This window comes from Gasterosteus aculeatus, chromosome 6, assembly GCF_964276395.1.
Source record: "Gasterosteus aculeatus chromosome 6, fGasAcu3.hap1.1, whole genome shotgun sequence".
NCBI classification, from domain to species: Eukaryota; Metazoa; Chordata; class Actinopteri; order Perciformes; family Gasterosteidae; genus Gasterosteus; species Gasterosteus aculeatus.
Window position 1 is genome coordinate 18967994 of NC_135693.1, and position 26271 is coordinate 18994264.

At 43.9% G+C, this 26271-nt stretch overlaps 2 protein-coding genes across 10 annotated transcripts; one reads left to right on the forward strand and one right to left on the reverse strand.

The window, feature by feature from the left end:
• Positions 1–3995: 3995 nt before the first annotated feature.
• On the forward strand, positions 3996–16627 carry LOC120820689 (acetylcholine receptor subunit alpha-like). 2 transcript variants are annotated; one of them, XM_078104225.1, is made up of 10 exons: positions 3996–4425; positions 8210–8352; positions 12149–12193; positions 12387–12496; positions 12591–12786; positions 12997–13234; positions 13338–13561; positions 13663–13777; positions 14082–14206; positions 14726–16627. In XM_078104225.1, the coding sequence occupies exons 1-10, from the start codon at positions 4371–4373 to the stop codon at positions 14852–14854; spliced, it is 1380 nt and encodes a 459-aa protein (XP_077960351.1). In that variant the 5' UTR covers positions 3996–4370; the 3' UTR covers positions 14855–16627. The 2 variants fall into 2 exon arrangements, with proteins under 2 accessions (XP_077960351.1, XP_077960352.1); XM_078104226.1 differs by having other exon boundaries at positions 4209–4425; positions 13663–13782.
• On the reverse strand, positions 16049–25107 carry lnpk (lunapark, ER junction formation factor). 8 transcript variants are annotated; one of them, XM_078104216.1, is made up of 16 exons: positions 24844–25023; positions 23608–23651; positions 22656–22697; positions 22291–22341; positions 22042–22178; positions 21851–21909; positions 21570–21610; positions 21171–21254; positions 21032–21083; positions 20809–20943; positions 20467–20559; positions 20183–20288; positions 19789–19859; positions 19537–19707; positions 18945–19034; positions 16049–18237 (listed from the first exon to the last, which is right to left on the reverse strand). In XM_078104216.1, the coding sequence occupies exons 2-16, from the start codon at positions 23632–23634 to the stop codon at positions 17993–17995; spliced, it is 1404 nt and encodes a 467-aa protein (XP_077960342.1). In that variant the 5' UTR covers positions 23635–23651; positions 24844–25023; the 3' UTR covers positions 16049–17992. The 8 variants fall into 8 exon arrangements, with proteins under 8 accessions (XP_077960342.1, XP_077960346.1, XP_077960345.1 ...); XM_078104220.1 differs by having other exon boundaries at positions 20183–20273; positions 20827–20943; positions 24844–25018; XM_078104219.1 differs by having other exon boundaries at positions 20827–20943; positions 24844–25018.
• Between the last annotated feature and the right edge of the window lie 1164 nt (positions 25108–26271).

Below are 26271 nucleotides of genomic sequence, written 5' to 3' on the forward strand. Positions count from 1 at the left end.
CTTGGAGAAGGCGTATGACCGGGTCCCCCGAGAGATACTGTGGGAGGTGCTGCGGGAGTACGGGGTGAGGGGGTCCTTGCTTGGGGCCATCCAATCCTTGTACGCCCAAAGCGAGAGCTGTGTTCGGGTGCTCGGCAGTAAGTCGAAGGCGTTTCCGGTTGGGGTTGGCCTTCGCCAGGGCTGCGCCTTGTCACCAATCTTGTTTGTTGTCTTTATGGACAGGATATCGAGGCGTAGTCGGGGGGAGGAGGGTCTACAGTTCGGGGGGCTGCGGATCTCATCGCTGCTTTTTGCAGATGATGTGGTCCTGATGGCATCTTCCGTCTGTGACCTCCAACTCTCACTGGAGCGTTTCGCAGTCGAGTGTGAAGCGGTCGGGATGAGGATTAGCACCTCTAAATCTGAGGCCATGGTTCTCAGCAGGAAACCGATGGATTGCCTACTCCAGGTAGGGAATGTGTCCTTACCCCAAGTGAAGGAGTTCAAGTACCTTGGGGTCTTGTTCACGAGTGAGGGGAAGATGGAGTGTGAGTTTGGCCGGAGAATCGGAGCAGCGGGGGCGGTATTGCACTCGCTTTACCGCACCGTTGTGACGAAAAGAGAGCTGAGCCGGAAGGCAAAGCTCTCGATCTACCGGTCAATCTTCGTTCCTACCCTCACCTATGGTCATGAAGGATGGGTCATGACCGAAAGAACTAGGTCACGGGTACAAGCGGCCGAAATGGGTTTCCTCAGGAGAGTGGCTGGCGTCTCCCTTAGGGATAGGGTGAGAAGCTCAGCCATTCGCGAGGAGCTCGGAGTAGAGCCGCTGCTCCTTTGCGTCGAAAGGAGCCAGTTGAGGTGGTTTGGGCATCTGGTGAGGATGCCCCCTGGGCGCCTCCCTAGGGAGGTGTTTCAGGCACGGCCAGCTGGGAAGAGGCCCCGGGGAAGACCCAGGACTAGGTGGAGAGATTATATCTCTGCACTGGCCTGGGAACGCCTTGGGATCCCCCAGTCAGAGCTGGTAGATGTGGCCCGGGAAAGGGAAGTTTGGGGTCCCCTGCTGGAGCTGTTGCCCCCGCGACCCGACCCCGGATAAGCGGTTGAAGATGGATGGATGGAACTAACCATTCTGCGTCAGAACTTGATTTCCTTCTACAACACTTTTGGCTAGAAGCTTCAACGTATGTCCAAGTCATTCTCTCCTAATTTTAGTGTGTCCACCGGCAAGACACTAGGCCTCATGCATTTTTGTATTCTCCATAAAGAAAAGGTTGAATTAGGACAGTGCACGGTATGGCCAAAACTCCATAACACGGTATTTAGAAAAATTGGATATATGGATTTTTGGCCATACCGTGGAGCCCTGAGCTGTACCCAGCATGCAGTTCGGCAGGGTCATTTTTATAAATGTACAATTATTAGTGTAACAAAGTGTTTATGTGTCACAAGCTGTTGTGTTGTGGTGTTTCACCCTGTTAAAGAGTGTTTGTTGTGGTTTATTCATTGTAATTAAAGTTATAAGCATGACCTCAGTAGCTCCGACCGCTTGCCACTCAGTGATTACGTGTAAAAATAAATTCTGCCGGCCGCCGTCGGTTCTTGTGGCACAACACCGGTATGAACGTTACGTGAGAAATTCATACTGTACGGAAATCTTATACTTATTCCGTGCAGCCATAGGTTGAATAGAAAAAAACTTAAAATAAATAAAAATAAGATCACAGAAAGGGCGACAGATTACGTGAGATAAGAGGTGATGATGTACATCTTGTACTTAAGCGTAAGTGCGAGAAAGTTCTCCTTAATGGGGCGAGGTAGCCAATTATGAACCAATCCGTTCTTATGTGTGGTTCTGGCATGCGGCCCGTGTTGGCTTCATGAATGCTGCTCTGTGGCCCATTTCATCAGAAATTATAGAAATTCCTTCTTTTGTGCTCAAGTAGCGATCCTTAGAGTAGCACTGGATGTTACAGAAATAAGATACTACACAAAGCACCATTAAAAATCGCTTTAACGGGGGTATAAATCGACTTGAGAATCGTCTGACATGGTTTGTAGTGGAAGATTTCTGGAGCAGCAAAAATCAAACAATAAGGCGGCTTGTTTTTCTACAGAAAATTACAGTTTATCTTTAGAACATAGGTCTTTGGAATCACACAAACACAAATATGTAGTCCACCTCAAAATACTACATTTATTCTGCTTTCGAATGTTTAGCTTTCGCTCCGACCCCAACAAACTGCACAACTGCCTCTCACGTCAAAGGTTTATCCACGCAAAGTTACTTAAATTAAATACAAAATGTGAAATCTGTACATTGCAAACAACAGCACCGGTTCTGTGCCCCAGTGTTTGATTCAATACATTTCAATGTGCTTGTAAGGACATCTTACATTGTTCTGCTCATTTACATTTAGAGGTTTAGGATATAACACAGAAAACCTGTCTCTCCAGAAAATACAACAATGCACATTTTTGTTACTAGTTTGTTGTTAGCTTCCTGCAGAATACTTTCTTTAACTGAATAACATTTTCATCAAGAAGGAAAGTAGGTTTTATTCTAAAAATCTGATATCTTCCATTTCAAAGAGGTGATACTTCCTGTGAAAGAAATTGACTAATCTGGTTAAATGTAGATTTTCAAAAAGGGTATTTGGGAATGCAAGAGTGTGATTGACAACACCGCAATGCACTACATTTTTTTCATTAAATTACAGATATAGAGATGAACTTAGTAGATGTTCATCTTGGTAGATGAATTGAGTAATTTCGGCCAGAATGGGATGGAAAGTGATGCACTTTCTGAATGTCATTAAAATAAGGACTGAGATATGAGGTGTCTGTTAGACATTGACAGGCAGCTTACATTATTCATCCCAAAGTGCTCTTCATACACCCCCCCCCCCCCCCCCCCCCCCCCATTGTGTATGAGCAAGAAAGGAGGAGAAACAGGTGAGAGTGCATCAGAAACACAACGGAAACAGAGGCGGGAAGGAAACCAGCAGATGAGAACAGTCAGTGACTGTGACTGCAGACTTGGAAAGAGAAACCAATTGGGGGCAAACTACCACAAGGAGACACACTGATACAGTCAATTGGATTTCACATGTGGAAAACAGTGTTAGCGGTAGTGTTGTTGAGCCATGTGTCCTTGTTTCTCAGTCTTGCACTGCCATCTGGTGGCGACAGGAGTTTGTGTTCACTGTATTCAAATAATTGTTTTAAACGAGTGACTTACTACCAACTAAAGACGTTGTAGGACATCAGTGCTCTGGGTCATAAGACACCATTGTTCTTTATTAGGGGAACTACAAGAAAAAGAGACATTAACATAAGTCGAACAAGGAAAAGATAAGGTGGTCATTGCCTCATGCTGGTTGGTGTTATCAGGAGAAGATTCCTTAGTGAGAACTAGAGCATTCTCAGTTCAATGTGTATTATTTGCAATTATCTTTGAGAAATGGTAACCAATATTTGGCCTTTGGTTGGCAGTGGCAACCTTTTTAATTCAGCGAATACATAAAAAGGTTGTCAACATTACAAATCACATCGTCCTCCAGACATCTTAAAGCCGGCTCGCCAGATGAAGGAGCTCAAGAGCCTAAAGGCTTATGAATATTTGGGCTTGTTTGGGTCCAAAAGCAGCATTGTTTGACTGCCATATTGTTTTTTCCCAGGTAGGTAGCATTGCTAAAAACAAATCTCCCGGCAGATAGCTAACTGGCGTTAACCTGCATGAAAAAGTGTGTGACATCAGCAGAAAAACAACCAGCAGCTGAAACAACCTCAATTACAGATTTTACAAAAAAAACGAGTTCTTACAAAACGATAAACGGTGTATTTATGGTATGCTGGTCAGTTCAGTCTAACACGCACAAACGCTTGAGTTCCCCCTCATGGCATGCATGCAGGCGCTGTGGGGGGTTTCATGTGTGACATGGGTCTCATTCCATCAGTGAGGGCTTTCAGCTGTCCTCCTGTCTGTCTGCCTCCCTGTCCCCATCCCGTCTCCCTACACCGTCCGTCTTTCCTCACCTCCCCTGCGCCACGTCTGTCATTGAGCCTCCCGCTGCCCTCTGCTTCTCGATCACGCCGGTATAAGATGCTATCCTGAGGCATTACCGAAGGAAAAACTGAATGATGACACAGACACAAACCCAGCTGTCACCTGGGCCTTGAAGTGGGCTGAGAGGGTGCTGCTGTTGGGTGGGGGAGGTGGAGAAACCAGAGCTCAGTGTTCTCTTACTGGGCGACCACGTACCCACCACTACTCATTTTAAATCCAAAGTGCCTGCCTCTGTGTAGCATCAGTTAGCTCGAGGGGAGCCTGCGACCTGGTTAGCAGCACGTTTACGAACGGATGCTTTAGACATAAATGTGGTGGGGATATGAATCGCTCTACGGTCCAGATCTTGCTGCTATGGATTCTCAGTGTACTTGCCGGTAAGTCTTCTCTGTGTGTGCGTTTGTCGGGGGAAGTGAAAATCTGGTATTGGCGATATTTGAGTCTTCTTGGTTTTGTGTTTCTTGGCTTCCTGTAGCAGCGCAGGTAATGAAAACATCCAATGTTGTTCCCTCTGAATAAAACTACAAACTGAATTAAATCTCACCAACTTTGGGTATTTCGAAAACAACCACCCAGCAGTCTTTTGGGTTATGTTTTTATTGGAAACTGTATACAAAACAGGTTTTGATGCGTACATGTTGCTAGATACAAGTCGTCTTGAGATAAAGCCTGGATCTCTCCACAAACACACCTAGAAACCCCCAAAACAACGATGTACCAAATCACAAAGTCCTCTATTCAACAGGGGCTACGCACCGTTTAAATGATATCTCCCCCACTCAAACACACTGCTGAATCTTTAAACGTGCCAATGCAAGGCAACGAAGGAGTCGTCCTTCAGCTGCCTTAAAAAAGGCAGCTCAGCATTGTTGGAATTCCTTGCTGCATTTATAATTAAGGAATCTAGCTGTTGTCCTCTTGATAGGACTGTGCTCATTGTATTTGTTCAAGGACACTTGGACTGGACAGTAGAGACATAATTACACACACGTCGTCTCCTGGGGGGGGGGGGGTTTAAGCCTGTGACCATTCAAATACTGGAGCATCCAGTCCAACAAACAGAGGCAGATCCTGTTTACCCAAATTGTGGATCACTGGGAAGATTTGTATTCCTTCTGTACCTTTATCTTCTTTCATTTTTGTTTTATCACTTAAGGCTCTTTATGGGGAAAATGTGTGTCTACTTTTCTGTTGTATGGATTTCACAAACCGCTTTGAAAGAGTCACTGTGACAGAACGTGAGTGATTATCGGGTAAGAAGCATAAGTTCACTTAGTGAAACATCAACACAGAGCGATCGGCTCGTACCTCAAAGACAACATATGATCCAAGACATACTGCCAATGGAATTAGGCAAAGGGAACAAAAAGGGAATTTCCAACATGTCCTCTGTGTTGATCACATGGCTTTGAGAGCTAAATTCAAACCGAAGAATATTACCACCAAACACACAAGATTAAACAGCAAAAACATGTAATAACCAAGTTTTGATCAGGACTTAATAGAAAGGGTTTTACATTTCTTCACTCTTAATTGAAAATTAATCTTCAGGCTGACTTAGCCTCAGTGTTTATTTTAGTTCTTTATGAAATAGAGCCTCAAGTTTCCACACCAGATTACCAGTCTATTAATTTTACTACTTTTTAAATCATACCTTCTAATTGAGGGATTTTGAGCACAAGCACATTTGCTGAAACCCACTGGTGAGAAATGTGATAGCCTGATGGAGTGTTAAAGATGAATGTTTTCAGCCTTTAAACCACCAGTTGGACGTTATCTGCACCACTGGAGACGTGAGACACAACTGTGGCCGAAAAAGCACTTGACTTCTTGACTTTCAAATCCACTTTGTGTGTCTTCATATTATTGCAAACATGAATGTTTTGTCTCAGGCTTGATGAATTAAGATGTTTAGATGGCTTAAAAGATACACATCACACAGTCCTTACTATTCATTTAGACATTTAGGGCACCTCGTCTTAAATGTCTGGTATCTTATTTTGGAATGATGAATAGTTTAAAACAGAAACATTATTGCCCTGATGAGCCAGTCAGACACAGAACAGACCCGTCTCATTAAACAGTACAGCTACAGGGAAGACAGAAACGGTTGTTATTCGCAAAGACAAGGATTCATTTCTTTGCTTTCTACATGCACAGACTTTTAACGGAAGGAAGAATTGACTTATTCACCAATGACCTTGCAGCTGGAGATTTGTGGCTGTCAGAGACCCACAGCATCAAGTAACTAGTTATCTCAATCAACCAGGTTTAACTGATATGAACAATTTTCTTGGAGATTACAAAACCCCACGAGGAAGCAGAACAGATGATGTGATTTCTGTTTTCTTTCAAAGCTGTGCTCAAATGCCACTTCTTCAGACTCTACCTCCACTAAAAGACTAACAAATTATAGCACTTAATTTGTACTTATAATGACTCTAATCTTTAGCAAGTTGTAGATCGGCTTATTTGATGAAATTGCACTTTCTTGTTTCTTGTTCTTCTGTGTCTGTATTCTTATGGTTGAATGCTTATTGTAAGTCGCTTTGGATAAAAGCATCAGCTAAATGACATGTAATGTAATAAAAAGCACAGCAGGACCGATTAACTTTTCCTCACCAGCATGTTCCCAAACTGTCGCAAGACATTTGGCCAAAAGCTTATTTCCAGCCGATAGTATTTACATGGACTCAAATACAACTAGAAAGAATCTCCACACATGTCATTTTCCAGAAAAACACAAAGGGTCTTGTCCCCTTTGTGTTCTACAGTTACGGTTCAGCATCCTGCAGGGAATCTAAGTTGAGAGTGGGCTGTGATTGACAGCTCCAAGTGGCTCCTCTGTCCCGCCTCCCCACCTATCTATTTCTGTATGTGGCCAGATCAAAGCAGGACAACAGACAGCGAAATAAACATCAGCACCGTACAAAGACACACCAAACTGACCGCGTCATTGAGAAAAGTTGCCAAAAGAAGAAGGAGTCCTGATCCGTGTGTGTGTGTCGTCTGCTCCTCCTGGATAAATGAAACAAGATCCTGTAGATGTGACCGAGTGTGGATTCCCAGCCGATTCCTCAACAACAACAAGCGACAAATAAATGAAAGATAATCTGGATTCAAAACCCCTCCAGGCTCCAAAACGTGCGCATCACTCTAATGGTTATAGTGATGTCATTTTAAAAAGTTAAGATAATTAGATTTTTGCAGGGACAAAACTGTCAAGTCTTTTGTGCCTCTGAAATAACTTAAGTGTGGTACTGTATTAAAGAGCCACACCAAAACACAAACAAACAAGAACGAGAGTTAAAAAGTAAAACCTTTTTCCAAACGACAACAAAAAATATTGTGCCTTCTAAAAGGAAACCAGGGAAAATCCTGATCACAGACAACGTTTCATAAAAGCCCGTCACAGCTGAACAGAACTTGTCAAAGCAACATCCGCAAAAACGCACATCATACGTTTAAATCATTCTCCAGTGCAGAACCAGCAAGTGTTCATAGGCTCACAAAGACAGGGTTAAAAAAGTAAAAGAGCTGTACGTCTGTTAGATGGAAACACCTTTTTGTATGAAGAGGTGTTAGATGCAGGTTAAATGTTCTGAACTCTCACTGATCCAGACTTACTGCCAAGAGGGGCGACCATGGGCGGTCTTTCCCAAACACCCTCTTAACACTCAGATCGGGTTCTGCTCCGAGGATTTTTAGAGAAACATACTTGATCTCAGTGCTTAGACAGCTGGTGAGACACTCAGCGCCGAGGCTTTTCACCAATCGGGCCGGTTGATCTGTCTGCATGCGCCTGTCGCCGCCTCTCATCTGTTGTTTCCTGTATCGGCCGTCTGCATTCCCTTACACTTCCCTCAGTGAAGGGTTTCGGGTTGCTGGTTGTAAGGCTGGGAAAATGTTTGCTGAGTGAATCACAGTTAAACGCGATCCGCTGGCTTCAGCTGTGATCTTGGTGCCAGTGTGAAAACATTTGAGGGGACATGTACGTCAGCTGGAGATGTCACTGTTCAACTCAGACATCAAAGTGAGCTCAAACTGAAGCGGACGACTGTGCAAACCAGTTTGTCCGCCCAGTGAAGTTCACACTGGCGGTTAAGCGTGAAGGTGAACACACTATGGTCCGGCTGAAATATTTGCATGTGTGTCTTATAGGTCCAGTGTCCTGCTCAGAGGCCGAGACGCGACTGGTGAAAAAGCTCTTCACTGGTTACAGCAAGGTGGTTCGTCCCGTTGACCACTTCAGTGACGCCGTGGTGGTCTCTGTGGGACTACAGCTGATACAGCTCATCAGCGTGGTAAGGGACACGCTAGGTGGTAACACAAGGCTAAATATATAAAACACACTGTAAATACGCAATTTAAGTGGCCTTATGTTCACAATATTTTCACTTGTGCCTTTCAGGTTTACTAGCAATACTATTAAGATTGAAGACCAAGTTGGATTTCTGCATTGTATTTTTAAGGAGTAATCATCTAATTTAACTGCTCTTTTATTTGTGCCATTTTACCTTCCAATAATACAATGTTTACTTCGGCCACTATTGGAACCACAATGGTACCATTAAACGCTGACCTGTACTCTGTACCAGTCCTGATTTATGACGTATCGGCAATTTCACTTCACAACCGATGTTAACTGATGTTATGTTACTTGAAGACAAATATAGGATATATATCATCATTTATAGCGAGTAACATCATCTGAGAAAAAGTCAGCAATTTGTGGTGTAAAAAAAATAGATCCAGCTACGCCCCTATCAATGGTAATTAAATGAAAAGAGCAGATGTGAAAACCTCTTCAGTCAATACGGAACAGATTCAAGTCCATGCCATAGTGAAATAAAAATTGATTATTCAGCAATAACAATATCTTCTCTTTTCCATTACCATACCAACACACTATAGAAACAAGGTTTCTCTCACATACGCACAACAAGTCCAAAGCATTTGCGACATGTCTTGGCACAGCAGCCAGAATAATGCGAACAACCAGGAATTTGTGGCAAGAAATCCACAGACAAAGAGGCAACAAGGTGACTGAGAGCAAATGACAAAAGGCGCAGCAGCCATGTTTGCCATTGAACTGCAGCACCAACCCAACAAACAGAAGAACATCGGCACAGCGGCCACGGAACACAAGCATCAAAAAAGCAGCTCTTACTGTTCGTAGCTCTCCTTCTGCGTTCAGCGGCAAAGAGCACGTCCATGGCACGTGACAATGTGTGAAGCGGATGTGAAGTGTTTAATGTTTCACTCCTGCTACAGAAGCAAGATCACAACAGAAATATTGTCTCTCTGATGGCACGGCAGCCAAACAACAAAACAAAAAGCACAACCACGATGAAAATAGTATATAAGCACATGTTAATGTTGCTCTCCTTCTGGGTCTTTAGCTGGCTTAACCAGTCAAGATTACCCAAACATGGCCCTTCACACAATGCAAGTGAATAGGAATCAACTAAAAAAGCTACGTTCAAACAATCCTCGTATGGAAATATAACTCATCTTCATCAGCACAATAGTTGACCAATTTCACTTTAGTAAAATGTTCACCACCATAGGGAACATCTGAGCTTCTTCAGCGAATATAAACACTTCTCATGGGTAAAACATCCAGTCTAGAACACCACAGTCAATGTAATGCATCAGTACTGTTCTATTGCAGTGCGGAAGGTAGCTCGGCACGGCAGCCATGTTTGCCTTTGCACTGCAGCATATCGGCACAGCGGCCATTAAACACAAGCAGCACAATGAGAATTAAACAAAGCAGCTCTTACTGTTCGTAGCTCTCCTTCTGCGTTCAGGCTGCAAAGAGGACGTCTATGGTGACAATGTATGAAGAGGATTCATCCTCGCTCCAGAAGCAGGGTCCCAAAGGAAAGATCGTCTCTCTGCCGGACAAAGAATAACAATCAGCAACACACAACCCTGAATACATCTTACTGTAGCTGTGCTTCATGTTCTTTAGGGCCTCAAACAAAAATAACTATTCAGAGAAGGATTGGCGCGAAATAATAACCCAACCAGACCGTATCTTGTTCAACCAGTCTGTGAACCCGTCAAACGATGCAGGTGAAGTATTTTTATTTTAAGGAAATAAAACATAACCCATCTTCATCAGCACAATTGTGGAAAACGTTATTTAAAGTATTTCACCCCAACGAATGGGAACATCTGAGCACCTTCAGCTGAAACATCTCAGGGGCTGACACCAGTGAGGCGGTTTCTGTGACTTTTATCCATAAAACTACATCCATACATGGCGTCACACACACACACACACACACACACACACACACACACACATCTTCCACATAATACTAAAGTTACAATCCCAACAAGCAAACCTACCCAGAGATGACAAGCGGCCATGAAACCAGCACAAAAGCAGCAGAACATAAGGTCAGTGCAAATAAACAATAAGTAGCTCCATCGGGTTCCTCGGCGAGAAGACCCGGACTGAAGACCAGACGGAGCCCGCGGCTGAAATCACACCGCTGGACGGCAGTACTGAGCGCACTAACGTTAGCTAGCATTAGCGCTGCGACACCCACAAGAAAATCATTTGCCGATATAAATAGCACAATTTTTTTTACCGTGTCCTCTTTCTGCGTTCATGTCATGTTATGTCTGCTCGCGATCCAGAAAGTCTTCTCTTCTTCTCACACGGCAGCATCTCCAGATAGCCCGGGAGTCCTCTGTGAAACGCTGGCATTAGCCGTTAACCGTTAGCCGTTAGCCGTTAGCAGCGATCTCTCGCCATTTGTTTTCCCGCAGTAAACCGCTTCGGTTCTGGATAAATCTCCCCGGCGGTGAACACCTGGGTTTTATCCCTCCGAGCTCCCTCGTCCTCCCTCGCCCTGTATAAGGTAGCCACAGTTATCCAATTCTGACGGAGAGTTCCCGGAGTTCGGTCAATGTCATTCCAGTTCCGCTCCCAGAACGCCCGAACTCCTGCCGACCGCGAGCCCGTGACGTCACTCGCTTGGCGTAAGATCGCGGTTCTGAGCATGCGCACTGAGGGTTTCCCGCACTACGTGTACTTGATTTTGAGCAAAACATTTCTATCGGCACCTGTTTTAAAATATTTTTGAAAAAAAAGAAGTTGAAATTTTGTTTTTTCAAGCCTGAAGATCAATATAAACACTTAATAAAAAAATCCTGTTTTCTTAACTCATGTATGAAAGGGTTAAATTTAAAAAACAATGATAAAGGTAAATCCAGGATGTTTTACGTTATGCATTAACCAGTTTGTCATTTGTCACTTTCTGTTCGCTGGTGCACTTTATTTATTTTTTTTTAAATATTTTTAACTTTAACTTTTATTCCTTTATTTTAAACTAATCCATACCCTTATAGTACCTTATAACCCATAGCATTATTTTTTTATTTTTTTGCTCGTGCACTGTTGTCTTGTCGTCCTTTGTCGTACTGTCTGCTATATGCACCAGCCACCAAGTCAAATTCCTTGTATGTCTGACATATTATGGCAATAAATGTTTCCTGTTTCCTGATTCCTGAGTAACCCACACATCTATCCTGACCTTTGCTTCCAACTTACTTCTAACAGTAATATTTAGAAAAAAAGTTTAAAAACGGCCAAATTCATTGGCCAACTCTGAGTGCATCAGTAATGATGATTTCTTTCTATTAAATTTCTGCCAATTTCCAAAAGTAATTCTATTGAAAAAAGGAATTTTTGTTCCTTTTTATTTTTTAAACGAGAAACTCCTACTATAATGAAAGTGAAGGAGAAACAGAAGAGCACCTGGCTGGCTCGGCCGACTAAAACCATAAAGAGGATTTACGGCCGCTCACCTGAGGTCGTATCAGCTCAGCTCGGCGATGTCTGGACGCATGCAGAACGTAGGACCTCCACCTGGCTGCATTCATATTTGATTGAGGAGTTCAAGAGCTGCTAAATCAACAGCTTTGCCTTCAAGACTAATACGACAGGATAGTTTATGTCCCTGAATGTTATAGTGCTACAGTCTGCCCATAGAAAGTTTGCATGTTTATTGTGGTCCTCAAAATCTCTCCTGAAAAAGTTTCTTACCTTTGATTGTTTTTCTGTATTTTTCTGCCTCTTAGGATGAAGTTAATCAGATTGTGACCAGCAATGTTCGTCTCAAACAGGTAAATGTGGCTGTTGAATTCAATGACAATCATATCACACTATCACACTAATGATACTAGACATGTGATCATTTATATTTGTATTTATTCTGTTGGGTACCACTTGGTACAACCATCAAAAATTGGCTTATTCAGTGCGTAGGCAGGCTAAATATTTTTAAAACTCTAAAAGTTCTCCTGATTTGCGCCGCAGCGCTGGCGGGATGTGAACCTGAATTGGGATCCGGACGATTACGGCGGCATCCGGAAGATCAGAGTCCCTTCAACCGACATCTGGAAACCAGACCTGGTGCTGTACAACAAGTAAACGCACCACTCAAACTCCCCTCGATCGGCACAATGCCTCGCATGCTCCTCTCACTGCCCCCCCTCGCCCCCCGCCCCTCTCCTCCACCAGTGCCGACGGCGACTTCGCCATCATCCACCAAACCAAAGTCCTGCTGGAGCACACTGGGATGATAACGTGGAACCCTCCGGCCATCTTCAAGAGCTACTGCGAGATCATCGTCCTGCATTTCCCATTCGACCTGCAGAACTGCAGCATGAAGCTGGGGACGTGGACGTACGACGGACTGCTGGTGGTCATCAACCCAGTGAGTGTATCACGCACACATTTATAAGTCATGTGTGTCTGTGTCACAAGCAATGTTGACAAATTAGTGTAAGAGCCTTTGTCCAGGGTTTCATTCGCAAGACAACCGTCCAATTAGTCCTGTAGTTTACAGCATGTTGGCCTCAAATATCCCTTTTTATCAGCCTTTTACATCACAGGGCTTCATCTTTCGTACTCGCCTGTGTTTCAGGACAGCGCCCGGCCGGACCTCAGTAACTTCATGGAGTCCGGCGAGTGGGTGCTGAAGGACTACCGGAGCTGGAAACACACGGTTAACTACAGCTGCTGCCCCAACAAGCCGTACCTCGACATCACCTACCACTTCCTGATGCTGCGTCTGCCTCTCTACTTCATCGTCAACGTCATCATTCCCTGCATGCTGTTCTCCTTTCTCACCGGACTGGTCTTCTACCTGCCCACCGACTCCGGTGCGTAGTGCAAAGTACAAGTTGGTTCTTCGCGTTGTCCGTAAATCCCTGAATCGCCAGCATTCCTACGATGAGAACTGTCTTTGCCTCCGTCCCCCCCCAGGAGAAAAGATGACCCTCTCCATCTCCGTCCTGCTGTCTCTCACTGTCTTCCTGCTGGTCATCGTGGAGCTGATCCCCTCCACCTCCAGTGCCGTTCCCCTCATCGGGAAATACATGCTGTTCACGATGGTGTTCGTCATCGCCTCCATCATCATGACGGTCATCGTCATCAACACGCACCACCGCTCGCCCAGCACGCACACCATGCCCGCCTGGATACGCAAGGTTCAGCTCCTTTAGCTCTTCTTTAGCATCCAAACCTGTGGCGATTAAAGTAAATGTTGTGCCTGACTGAATAAGAAGGAGCCCATCCGTTCGTGTCCCAGGTCTTCATCGAAACCATTCCCAACATGATGTTCTTCTCAACCATGAAGCGTCCCAGTCTGGAGATCCGACAGATGAGGATGTTCCCGACCGACATGGACATCTCTGACATCTCAGGCAAGGTCCCACGGACATTTTGACGTGTGGACGAGTGGCACTTGTTCTGCGGCAGCGGGTCACAGTGTGATTGGGTTGGTAGGGAGAGTTTTACATGTAATGTAAGTTTTATATGTAGTTTTACATGTAATGTAGACGATACCAACTGATCCCAGAGTTGAAGAAACACTTCAACTCGTTAAACACAAAACAGCTGTAATCTGCTCCATTAAATTTACTTAAAGGTTACGAGGATGCTGTTTCACTCTGTGCTGTTAAATATTATGTATTCCAACAACCAGTATGGCCTGTCTCTCCTGTGCAGGTAACCCCGCCCCCACCAGTGACACCTACGTGTCTCCCATCACCAAAAACCCAGATGTTCGCAGGGCCATTGAAGGGGTGAAGTACATCGCTGAGACCATGAAATCAGATGAGGAATCTAACAATGTAAGACACACAATCGTTTTACACATTAGCCGGTGTAATATCCTAATATAGTAACCGCAAAGAATTAAATGCCTTTTCTTTTAATTCCAGAAGCCAAAATTAATTGCCTGGCAACAAAAACTTCAGGTTTACAAACTTTTGTTTTTGTTTTGGATTAAACAAACAAGATGCAGTGTATTTATGAGAGAGCCTTTGGACAGAGCCAGCTTTCAGCCTTTGTGCTAAGCTAGGCTAAGCTGCTGCTATCTCCAGCCTGCCATTAACTGCACAGACACAAGTCGTTTCTATCAAATAGATATTCCATGAAATTAAATTTTTTATCAGGTGGGCAAAAAAAAACACAACAATGACCACAAAAAACACAAAGACGTTTTTCACTGGCAATTCAACGTTAACAAGTCTATAACATGTAAAGCAAAACTTTAAAAACTCATCATTTAACTTGTGCAAAAGGACCCTTGACTCTCTTGCCCCGCCTGTTTGTCCGTCTCTGTCTCTCTCCGTCCCGTCTCCTTGCAGGCAGCAGAGGAGTGGAAGTTCGTTGCCATGGTTCTGGACCACATCCTGCTCTGCGTCTTCATGGTCGTGTGCATCATCGGCACGCTCGCCGTGTTCGCCGGGAGACTCATTGAGCTCAACACGCTGTAGGACCCGACGTTACATTTAGAAGGGTTGTCACACACACACACACACACACACACAAGAGTTTGAAGCTATTCTTGACTGTTACTTCAGGTGTTTTTCTACAGTGTTTTATCACTCCAGAGTTTTAGTATTATAAGGCGCAAATGTAGTAAAGAGTCAATTGTTTTGTTCTTTTTTTTCCAGCAGCTTAATTTAAAGTTTGGCTCAAAGGATTTTCTTTAATGTTAAAACTGACCTTTTAAGAGTAGTTTCATATCTGAGGAGGAATGCTAATAATAAATATGCCGTGTATCAACATTTTACATTGGATGTAGAAGACATGTTTAAATGTATTTGAATCTAATTTTGCTGCCAGTTGAATGTTTAGTCTTTGAGTGCAGGTGAGATTTATTCCGTCCTGGAAGTTTTATTGGCTTGTTCTGTCTGACACTCCTTTGACTTCTACACGTTTATATTGTGTAAATATTGAGGGGCAAGGTGTGCTTTGTGTGAATTCCCCCTGATTCTGCTGTAGTTTGAATATTACTTTTGGAAAGATGGTTTTCAAACACGCTGAACGGCCGAGGTTTAAAATCAGTTTAAACTGATCTGCTGTTACGTTGTAACTCAATTTTATTGCATTTTATCAACTTAACATGGAAATGAACATCTGAATGAATTAGTTCAAGAACTTGTTTTACTTTTGGGAACACGCAGTTAATGCTGAAAATATTTGTGTTTTTTGTGCGGCTTAAATTTTGCCGCAGTGGATAAAATGAATTGGAAGCAAAACATTTATTTATTTATTGAGCAGCTCTGAAAAAATAATTCGGTTGGTTTATTAATACAGTAAAGTTCTTCCATACGGAGTTGATCATTCGTCATTGTACGTGTACATACATACTCGGCTGTATGCATATACACATATTGTATATGTATTTGTGGTTGTGAAGATGCAAAAAAAGTGACAAATTAATTTAATTATTGGTTTATTTTCTACCATGTTTCTTCATTGTTGTATTATTAATACATAAGCAATACATTAATTATTAAAAATGATTAATTAATATATTGCAAATAAAGTTGGATATTACTTCTCGTGATGAAAGTGAAATGGTAGGTGATATTTATCTGACTAATTAATCTAGATTTATTTTGGACAAATCAATCTGTGAAGCGGACATGCGAGCGTTTAAGAACCACAACTTGATGAATCGGTCATTGTTGAGAAACTTTTATTAGGCGTGCCATGCGTCCACGTAAGGACAGCCAGCGCTGGCAGAAAGGTAAAGAATAAATATAGTGGAGCAAAACAAAGCTACAAATGCAAAGCAAAGTCAGAATCAGAGACCTTTTAAATATTAAATATAAGTGACAGCCTCGTACATGGAACTTTTACCACGTTCTTACCACCAGCAGTTCTTATGAGGGATAAAAAGCTTGTAAACATTTCAACCATCAAATATCAAACTGTGGTCACCGAGTTTTTGAATTGATCACACGGTTTCTCAACATCCAACACACTTTTTGTCCAAAAGCACTTTAGCTGCGATGTGCTGATTCAAACAGCAACTTTTATCTAATTGTTCGGGATAGTTGTGAGTTTTTGGGGAACTCAACAACTAACTAGAAACACACAAACACATTAGTGTGAACATCCTAAATTACACACATTAAAAATACATATTTCAAAGTGTTGTTGTTGTACACTGTGTGTGTGTGTGTGTGTGCGCGTTTCTAGGTCCAGACCTGCACAACGCAGGTGACACACATATTTACATTTGCATAGACACTCATCTCATTTCTTCTCGCTCTATTTGATGACAAAAAGAAACACGGGATGCCAACAAACCTCCTTGTGTTGCTACAGCAGCTCGACACGGTGAAGATTACACCGCTACGGCATGACGATAACAACACGCGGTTACAAACCGAATGAAAAGTGGAGAAAACATCAACATGTCAAATGCTACCGAGCCCCGGACCAGGACTACACTCCTCAATAGTGATTAATACCTCAAAAGCATTAAAACACAATACGGCCAAATAACTTAAAGAGAAAATCAGTGCAAATGACATCAGGAAATGACAGGTTAAACAGTGGGTTTGGCAAATGATCATTTAAAATAACTGATTGGATCACGATTGGCAAAAACCAGATGGAGATAAATTAATAATTGGTAAAATGTTTCCGTGCTGTCAATAAATCTTACGCACACATTTAAAATAGTCTACAAACAAACGTGCGCCACACGTCTGGTGTCTGATCAGCTTCAGTTTCATTAAACTTTCTCACCAGCAGAGGAAGCAAAGGATTGAATGTAGAGACGTGCAGCAGCAGCAGCTTTCTTTGATTCGGCAGCAGATCGGAGGGCAGCTAACAAGGAGAATGACGCTTGTGGCAGCGTTAAAACGTGGTTAAAACTTTAATATGACAAACGTACCGGAGCAGTTTTAAAAGTGGGGCACCAGCTCGTGTGGGATGTGAAGAAAGCTGAAGCAGAACCGTGAAACCTTCACGGCCTGATTCTCACAACCCGACAAAACAGTAATGTTCCAGACCTGAATTTGTGTCACAATAACCTGTGATCGTATTCAAGATATGTGGAGTCAGCTAAATTAAGAACCAGGAATTAGGATTTAAGAACGTTTTTGCTGAAACTATGAACCAGCAGTTCTGCCTAAAATCACGCCATTAACAAATCATACAGCAGCCAAACAACCAGCCAACCTAAAATAACCTTATAGTGTAAATCATACAAGACTGAACCCGCGAGGTTACGAGTCTCCACATATAGAGCGTTACAAGCAGCACACTGCTCTATGGACAAACAGCTCTAAGAAGAACTTCCTTCCAAACGTGGACGACTTCATATTCTGGCAACATCATTGGACAATTCTAATGGACCATGTGAAGAGCGCGGCGCATTACTTTATTGAAGACACACCATTTACTGAGCACATCATCTCCATCATCTCCTCTGCGTGTTTGGGAGAGTGTGAGCGGTGTACTTTTTGGTTGAAAGGAGGAACAATATAATCAAACTACTGTTGGTGACCATCCTCGTCCACCTATATTGCGTTTAAAAGGCCGCCTGTCTGTCGTGGCCAATAGCGACACCTTCTGCTGGACCGGACCGTCCTCTTCTGGACTCTCTGCGACTATGGAGGCAGAGACTCGGCCTCTCGGGGGGCGCTGTGACTCTGCTCGGATTCCGCCGCTTCCTCCTGCTGCGCCACCGCTTCCTCTTCCTTCACCGCTTCCTCTTCCTTCACCGCTTCCTCTTCCTTCACCGCTTCCTCCTGCTGCGCCACCGCTTCATCCTCCTCCTCCTGCTGCGCCTCTGATTGGCTCTCACTCTGTGCTTCATTAGAGGGTCCTTCGTCCACCCCCAACTCCCTCTCATCTGAGGAGAAGATATGCGAGTATGTGCTATGTAGATGCACAGACGGAACAGTAGAGAAAGCTGAGATGTCGTCAGAATAGTTTGCAATGCAGCACATGATTGGTTTCGGAGGGGCGGGGGGGGGACGGGGGGGGTTGTCTAATCAATTAAAAGAAAATTGAAAGCATTCCTTTGTTAGGTTTGGGGCAAGTAGAGATATGGAATTAAAACCACTCAGATGAGTTTTTATATTAAAATCTACCGTAAAACAAATGCATCTGAATGATGGTTAAAAAGATCACATGAAACCTTATTTTCATCCACGAAGTGACCAGGCACAAACTGATCCCTTTTTAACTTCTAACATGTACATTAGAAAGCTAATCGATCAATCAGGAAGTACATCGGAGGATGTGCACTCAGCGACGAACAGATCGGAGTCAAACAACAAGAACACTTTTCATTTTTACGGTTATTTCCATAATTTGCTAAACAAATGTTTTTGGACTCAGGAAGATTAGATATTCTTCCCTGAGTAAGATCAAATGTATCTGGGAACAGGTCTGGTGGAATCATCCAATAACGGCGGTTTAGTGTGATTAGGCGGAGCGGATTGTGGAGCGCGTTGGGCGGCGTTCTACCAGGTTACGGATTCTACAGCGTGATTCTGGGGTAATCAATGAGCGCAGATTAAGCCGGATCAGGGCGTGAAGGGAGAGGAGGGGAACCTGGACTCTGCAGAGGTCGGTTCTGAGGGGTCTTTGGACTCTGCTGGATCCGGAAACTGTGGACCAAATTCCACGCAGCCGGAGCCTTGGCTAGAGGCAAGATCACACCGTTAAACCCGCCGTGCGCCTGCCAGACCGCTCACGGGCCTCACAAGAGGAAAAGTGCGGAGGAACATCTACTTTGATCACTGCGGTAGAAGCTAAGCAACATCATCACACTCTTTAACTGAGGTGCCACTCGTCACGAGACGATTTAATTAGCAGGAAACAATTGAATTCGACTGATTCCGTCAGGTAAAAAAAAAAATATGAATATAAGATATTGAAAGATTATCTCATGCCAGTGAATTTTAACATTACAGTTCCTCTAATAGATTGTGAAGCGTGGTGATGGCTGCTCACGAGCTACATAAAGGGTAGAAGCTGACATCATTAGCGCTGGCAGAAGAATCAAACACAAACTCATGAGAGCGCTGCTCTACGAAGCCTTAAACACCAGCGGTTAGGACGTGGAGTCAGTGACATTCAGGGGACGGGGAGAGGACCTGGCCCTGCCGGCTGCTCGTCTGTGCCTCTGTTTGTTTTTCAGTACCTCCAGAGGGGGGCGCGCTCTCCTCCGTGTCCGTCCCGGAACGCGGCGCCGGCCCGGGGGAGCGGGACTCTGCGCGCAGCCTCCTCTCGTAGCTGAACTCCGGGAGCCTGGGAGCCTGAGGGCGCGTCTTCCTGGCCGGATTCAGCAGGTAGCAGTACGCACAACGGAACGCTGAGGAGATAATAATCTATATAGTGATCCCTCTTAATTGAGTCCTCCTCAATAACTGTATTGGAGAGGTTGTGTTCTTACCGAGATATTCAAACTCTTCCTTAAGGGCCATGCCGTTGTGAGAAAAACACTGCTGGCAGACCAGAGCGTATCTGTAGGACGGGAGGAGAGACAGGAAATACTTTAGCATTGTGCAGCATTCAAGGAGTTTTGGGCCCGAGATGAAGGACACAAGGAGAAATTGTGATAGCATCACATCCCGGCAACGAGTGTTACAGCAGCAGCTTTATGCGGTTTGTGTTGCTGCTTCTATCCACATGCGTCATTCTGCCACCATTACTTCCCCATCGTTTGGGCAAGGCGGCTTTGTGCAGGTAGAGGAGGTGTGACAATGAACGAACTCCCATGTGTGAATCTGCAGACGGACAAAGGATATTAAGAGTTTGGGTTTTACATCAAACAGAAGGCTCTTTACCTGTTCTGTGGTCCGTCCCCCACCAGGTATTCAATGACCCGGTCCACGGCCCCCCTGTCTTTGGGCAGGATGGGTCTTGCTAATGGAGGACCTGGTGGGTGCATGCCTTTATAAATACAGATGGAAATTAATACACACACACACACACACACACAGAAGAAATCCAAAAACATCATAGAACTTTTTAACATGGATTCAAAGTTTTACATTTCAACAGTGTGAAGATGTTGCTTATCTCAAGCACACATTCATGACAAGATGCAGCGACGGGCTTTACAACCTACCTACTCCTGGGATGGGGGAGCAGGGGGTCCTGGGCATCGCCCCCTGCAGGACGGAGGCCGACAGCGCAGATCTCTCCGGCGGTCCTCCTGGAGCTGAGAGAGGGACATGTGCTGTAGGGAGAGCAACACGGGACAGACGCAACGGCATTGTCCAAAACAACTACGTCATAAGGCCTCTGGGCTTTCCGCTGCCTTCGGTGGTCTTTGACGATCTGCACCGAGGCCCGGGGGGCTCCTCGGGGGGGGGAAGCACCACTGACCAGCTCTCACTCGTCACCTCACCAGCATCCAAGGTGACACACATGCAAACTGCGATGCGCCATCACACATGAGGTGCAGTACCTCGGTGTGCCCCCTTACCCACAGGTGTGCCCCCTGGTCCCAGCGGGGGCAGGGCTTCGGGGGCGGGGCTCATTGTCATTGGCCCCGGCGTGCCCATCGGCACGGGTCTCATCGGCATTCCTCTCTGTCGGATCTCTGCGCGGAGGAGAGGAATCGGCTCCATCAAAACCTCACGCAAACTGTAAAAGCGATGCGCTTTCTGGTGCGTTGATGGGGGTCGTACCTTGTCCCGGCCGGGGAGTCATCGGAGGACGCACCGGAGTCGACTCCAGCTCCTGCATTTTGACAGCAAACACCTAAAGTACACCTAAACAACCCCAACAAACACTGGAGGAGAAAACTAGACACAAAAAGGCACTCACAGCTTTCCTCTTTGCGTCGGGATCGAAGCGTTCCAGGATGAGTTTGGCGTTTTTGTACGTCTCCGTTTCCATCACTTCCTCCAGCTGGAAGCACACAAAAGGGAAACTGGTATTTTAGCACTGAAGTAGGGGTTTGTCAGCTAAAACACAAACCAGCCCGAGGAAATACACTTGGGGAGTAGTCCTCATTTTTTAGATAACAAAACCCAAATGATGTGAAGGGAATTATTAACGAAATAATGAAACATAAGGAGGCAACGCAGAAACATGTATTGTTAGCTCCAAATGAATACTACTTTGCAAAAATGAACCCCTCACCACCTCACATTCAAACTATCTTTAAAAAAACAGTAAAAGCCACATATTCCAAATGCTGAGTGGGAGAAATTTGGGACTTACAATCTTTTTTTTGGAAACCTTTAAATCTTCCAATTTATCATCTAAAAAAAAAAAAAGAGCAGAAAATGTAATCACTTTAATCCAGTGAAAACAGCAGAATGGTTTACAATTGTTAAGAATGCATGAGAGTTAAACAAAACAATAATAGTGTTGTGAGTTTAAGCACGCAACAAGAACAATTTAAGAAAATTCAGGATAAATGCTCAGTGTCATAAAATGAATAGAACCCTGAAGCAGATCATGTGTCACGTGTTACCTGGATGGAGCGATGGACCACTTACTGTTTCTCTCAGTGCGTTTGGAAAAGAGATAGAAAAAGAACTTCCTGACAAACCAAACCCTGGAGACGAGGGAGAAGAAGAGGAGCCTAACATGAAGTCACTTTGCACCCTGTACGGGTTCTGAACAAAAGGAACAAGGTATTTAAGTAATACTGGTTTGAAGAATGTTCTGAAACAACGTGAGCACTTACAGCACGGGGAATGTGAAGAACGGCAGAGCCATGGCTAGTCTCTGCATCCATTGTTCAGGTAGGTAGAGACAGTACACCACCAGTGAGGTCAGCAGGTACAAGACTGACGAGTAGAGGAGCAACCGGCCGACCCACAGCTGCACGCACACACACACACACACACGCACGCACGCACACACACACGGTGAGAGAGAAGAAGCTGCAGCTCAAGCATACCTCTGCACATCTGGGATGTTGCGCTCACTCCACCTTTTGCAGACGTTGGTTTTTGGCCCTGAACTCCTCCAGCTCTTTGATCTCCTGCAAGGAAACCGTGAAGGTTAAGGTTATGTCACATTTGTTCTACGGCTTCACTTGCGATGCTCAAAAGTGAGTTTCAGGTTGATAGAAAACAAACCGCCAGCTTAAGTAAAAATAGTGACCTTTCCCATGAAGCAGGATGGAGGACATTGCTGCCTCACGCTCAGTTAAACCATCCCCTACATCAATAATCCTGCTTCTGAGGAAGCCCCTTGACTGGTTGTCTGACTGTACGTCTTCATTATGGGAGACTAAAATGAAAACTGGGCCTGCATGCAGCACTTCACTGATATCTATAGAAAAAGACGCACTACCTTGTCAATGTTCTCCAGCTGCTCCACCGTGGTTGGCTTTGTCTGGATTAAGGACGACGATCAGAAAATCACAATTGGGAGGAAACAACAGACAAAGTATTAGCGTTGCTCACAGACAACGGATTCAGCACTGATTGATGTGGCGAGTAATGAACCACACATGTACTTGTAATTAATCAAGGGGGCTGATCTTGGCTGAATGGAATTAAAATAACCTGTAGTTTCACAACTCTCCTCATCTGTGAATTCCTCTGATCATACTTATTACTCTCTTTCTGAAACTGAACGCATTCAAGAACCGAGGGCAGCACGTTCTTTTCCTCCCCGCTCACACCGTCTCCCTTCCTTTCCCTTTGACATCTGCAGCACGTCTAAAAATAGCACACGAGTATGAACTCACTCGGTTGAAGCGTTTACTGTGTTGAAGGTTAACGCAACCAAATGACCTCAAACTCTGTCATCCCAAGAGTGGAACACCAGAAACCTTCAGCTATGATTCAGTGTTGGAAACGTATGTTTTGGTCTCACTCTTCAAGGCTTGTAAAGTCTACTAACTATATTGTTCAAACACTGAGAAGAACAAGAGCAAAGAGTCCGTCTTAACGCCTTCACCTATTTTACAACTGTTGCCTGTGTATTCATGAACACTGGCTGAACTACTGCGTAACTTGGACCCATAATAAATATCATCCTAACTAAAATTACGTAATGAAAAGCAGGCCAAGAAATGTCCACCCTGAAAAGCTCCAGCCAAAATTTATTTTGCTCTTCTTTTAAAAAAAAAGGACTTCATTAAGATGGGATGAAACTGTATTAGTCTCATAATTGTATAACAATTGTGTGTTTTATTGGGCTTTTTATTTATATCATGCCATGTTAACTACTTCATTTTGCTTTCTTGATTTGTACTTTAGGCTGAAACGTTTGGGAAACATTTCCCTCATCCACTCACCTTCCATCGGGATATCAGGGCCCCCATGTCTGAACCACAGATTCCTTTGGAACAGAAAGTCTCTGTTAAAACGTCGTCCGGGCAACAGTTAGACAATGTATGCTGTGCATGATAAACACCACATGTAAGCCACATTCTGTGGGTGAGTGGGGAGCACGGTCGTCCTCCAATCAGAGGGTTGTCGGTTCGATCCCAGGCCCGCCTAACCCGCATGTTGATGTGTCCTTGGGCAAGACACTTAACCCAACATTGCTCCTGTAGCTGCGACTACAGTGTGTGAATGTTAGTTACTGATGGCAGGTGTCACTGTGTGTGGTTCTCCTGTCATCGGCGTATGAATGGGTGTGAATGGGTGAATGATGTCATGTAGTGTTAAAGCGCTTTGAGCGGTCAGAAGACTAGAAAAGCGCTATACAAGTACAGGCCATTTACCATTTACCATTCTCTGGCATTAATCACTTACACGCTCACAGGATTTAGCAAGCTGCTTACAGAAAAACTGTTCACGCTAATGGCTTGTTAAAATATGTGGCTCCTCGTGTGATTTACCAGACGTGGATTACAGCAAATAACCTATTCTGTCATATATATTCAACACTGACAGGCTACTTTACCCACCAAGCGCTCAGGTGTCATTCCAGCAGGAGAACAGACAAAGGGAAACAGCGTGCAGTGTATTTCATAACGTCCACAGAGAATAAACTGCATAACTAACGTTACGTCACGTCACCCTGAGAACTGCCAGTCAAGCTGTTGTGGTTTACACTCGTCTACAAAAGGATTACTTTACGGTTTAATAAAAGTGCAGACCTCTAACTGTAAGGTCTCTCTTGGCTTTTAGATGGTAACAGACTTCAGCTACCTGCAGCTCCACAGTGGTCACCAGACATAACGTAACATTACATTGTTCCTGCAACGATAACGGTCTTCTCTTTACTATATCGCGTCACTTCTGTTTACAAGCAAATGCGTTATTCAGCATTGTCGTTTTCACATGAGACAATTATCAATTAGGCTAAACTGTGACGTCAAGTTATTATAATTACGTTGATGGAGCTGCAGCACCAGAACACCGCTGCTAGCGAGAGTAGCGACTCGCTACTGTTAGCTAACATTAGCATATGCCAACATAGCTTTTAGCTGGTGTAACAATAGCATAATAGCATCGTCCAGAGCAACTACATGTCTTTAAAGTGATTTATGTTGAATGTGTCTCGAAGTTGAATGAATACTTACGTTGGTTGGTGTTTATGCTAGCCGGCTAAGCGGTCAATATTGAGGAGGCAAGCGTGAGTTGGCGGTGCGTGAGGACTTGATGACGTCAGGACGTAACGCACGACGTCGACAGGGATCAGTGACTGATTGATTATTACGTTGGAACGTAAGTTCTGTCTCGTCCTCAGATCAAAAGGTTCACCCTTCGATGACTTTAAAAACTGCTACATGACAGATTTGTCAGTGAAATCTATTAATTCATTGGAAACACATATTTAGAAAATCAGAATACTTTATACGTTACGGTTGCAGTTTTTAAATAAATCGTTTTTTTTTAAATTAAGGACTACGTAACATTTAAAGAAACTATTTCTTAAAAATGTAACATAAACTAAATTAATTAATAAGAAACAAATGAACCTGCAATGTTTCTTAATTTCTTCATGTGTAGTTTTTGGAGAATAATTAATTTCAGTGTCCAGGCTTTAACAGCAATTACTTGCAGTGTGAACGTCTCAGCAAGTAATGAAGACTGCCTCAAAAATTACCTTTATCGCAAGTCACTTTTCTGACCACTAGGTGTCGCACAGATTGTATTATTTCACTTGGGCTTTCTTAATTCAATGCATCATTCTATGCGAGCTGATTGATGGGGCGGAGAATACATATTTTTGAGATAGTTAGTTTGTCACTTCGCTGTGACCATATATCATCGTATACTAAAGAGGCAATGGTTAGTATTGCCATTGTAATGCATGTCACCGTGTATGTTTTATCAAAAGAAATCATATGCAAAATAATCTTCAATGTAATAACTCAACATCATATTTCCCTTTCCAGTTAACCAGCCACTGTTACAAACCACGTGGTTCAGGTAAAACCGCAGGTTTATGGTTAATCATCTTGTAGTTCTTTCTTTAAGTTACTTATTCAAACCCGCTCAAACCCTCAAACACGCATTTCTTCGTGTTTGCAGTGAAACGGATTCGAAGACGCAGAATCTCTCGAACATTCAGCGTCATTTTCTCAGTTGAGCTGTTTCAGATTAGGCAGCAGTGCAGATTTGGCCTTCAGTTTGATGCTCAATGCTTCATCTGGAAACCGAAGAGTTATGAGCCTAATAAAACTCCCCCCGCCGTCCCCCTCCTCCCCTCCCCATATCCATCTTTCTCGCCCACACAAACACATCATGTGTAGTATAACTGATGATCAATCTTCTTGCGGATATTATTATTTGCGTTTCATTAACCTGTTTCGAAGATTTAAAAAAATGAGCATGGGGGATTTTTTTCAAATAATTTTACAACTCTTTCACTATACAGGCCTGTGTGTGTGTGTGTGTGTGTGTGTGTGTGTGTGTGTGTGTGTGTGTGTGTAGTGGCCTTCGACAAATGGATTTTGCCAAAGTGACAGTCAAGCCTTCATATACAAGCAAAGGAGGCCTATCTA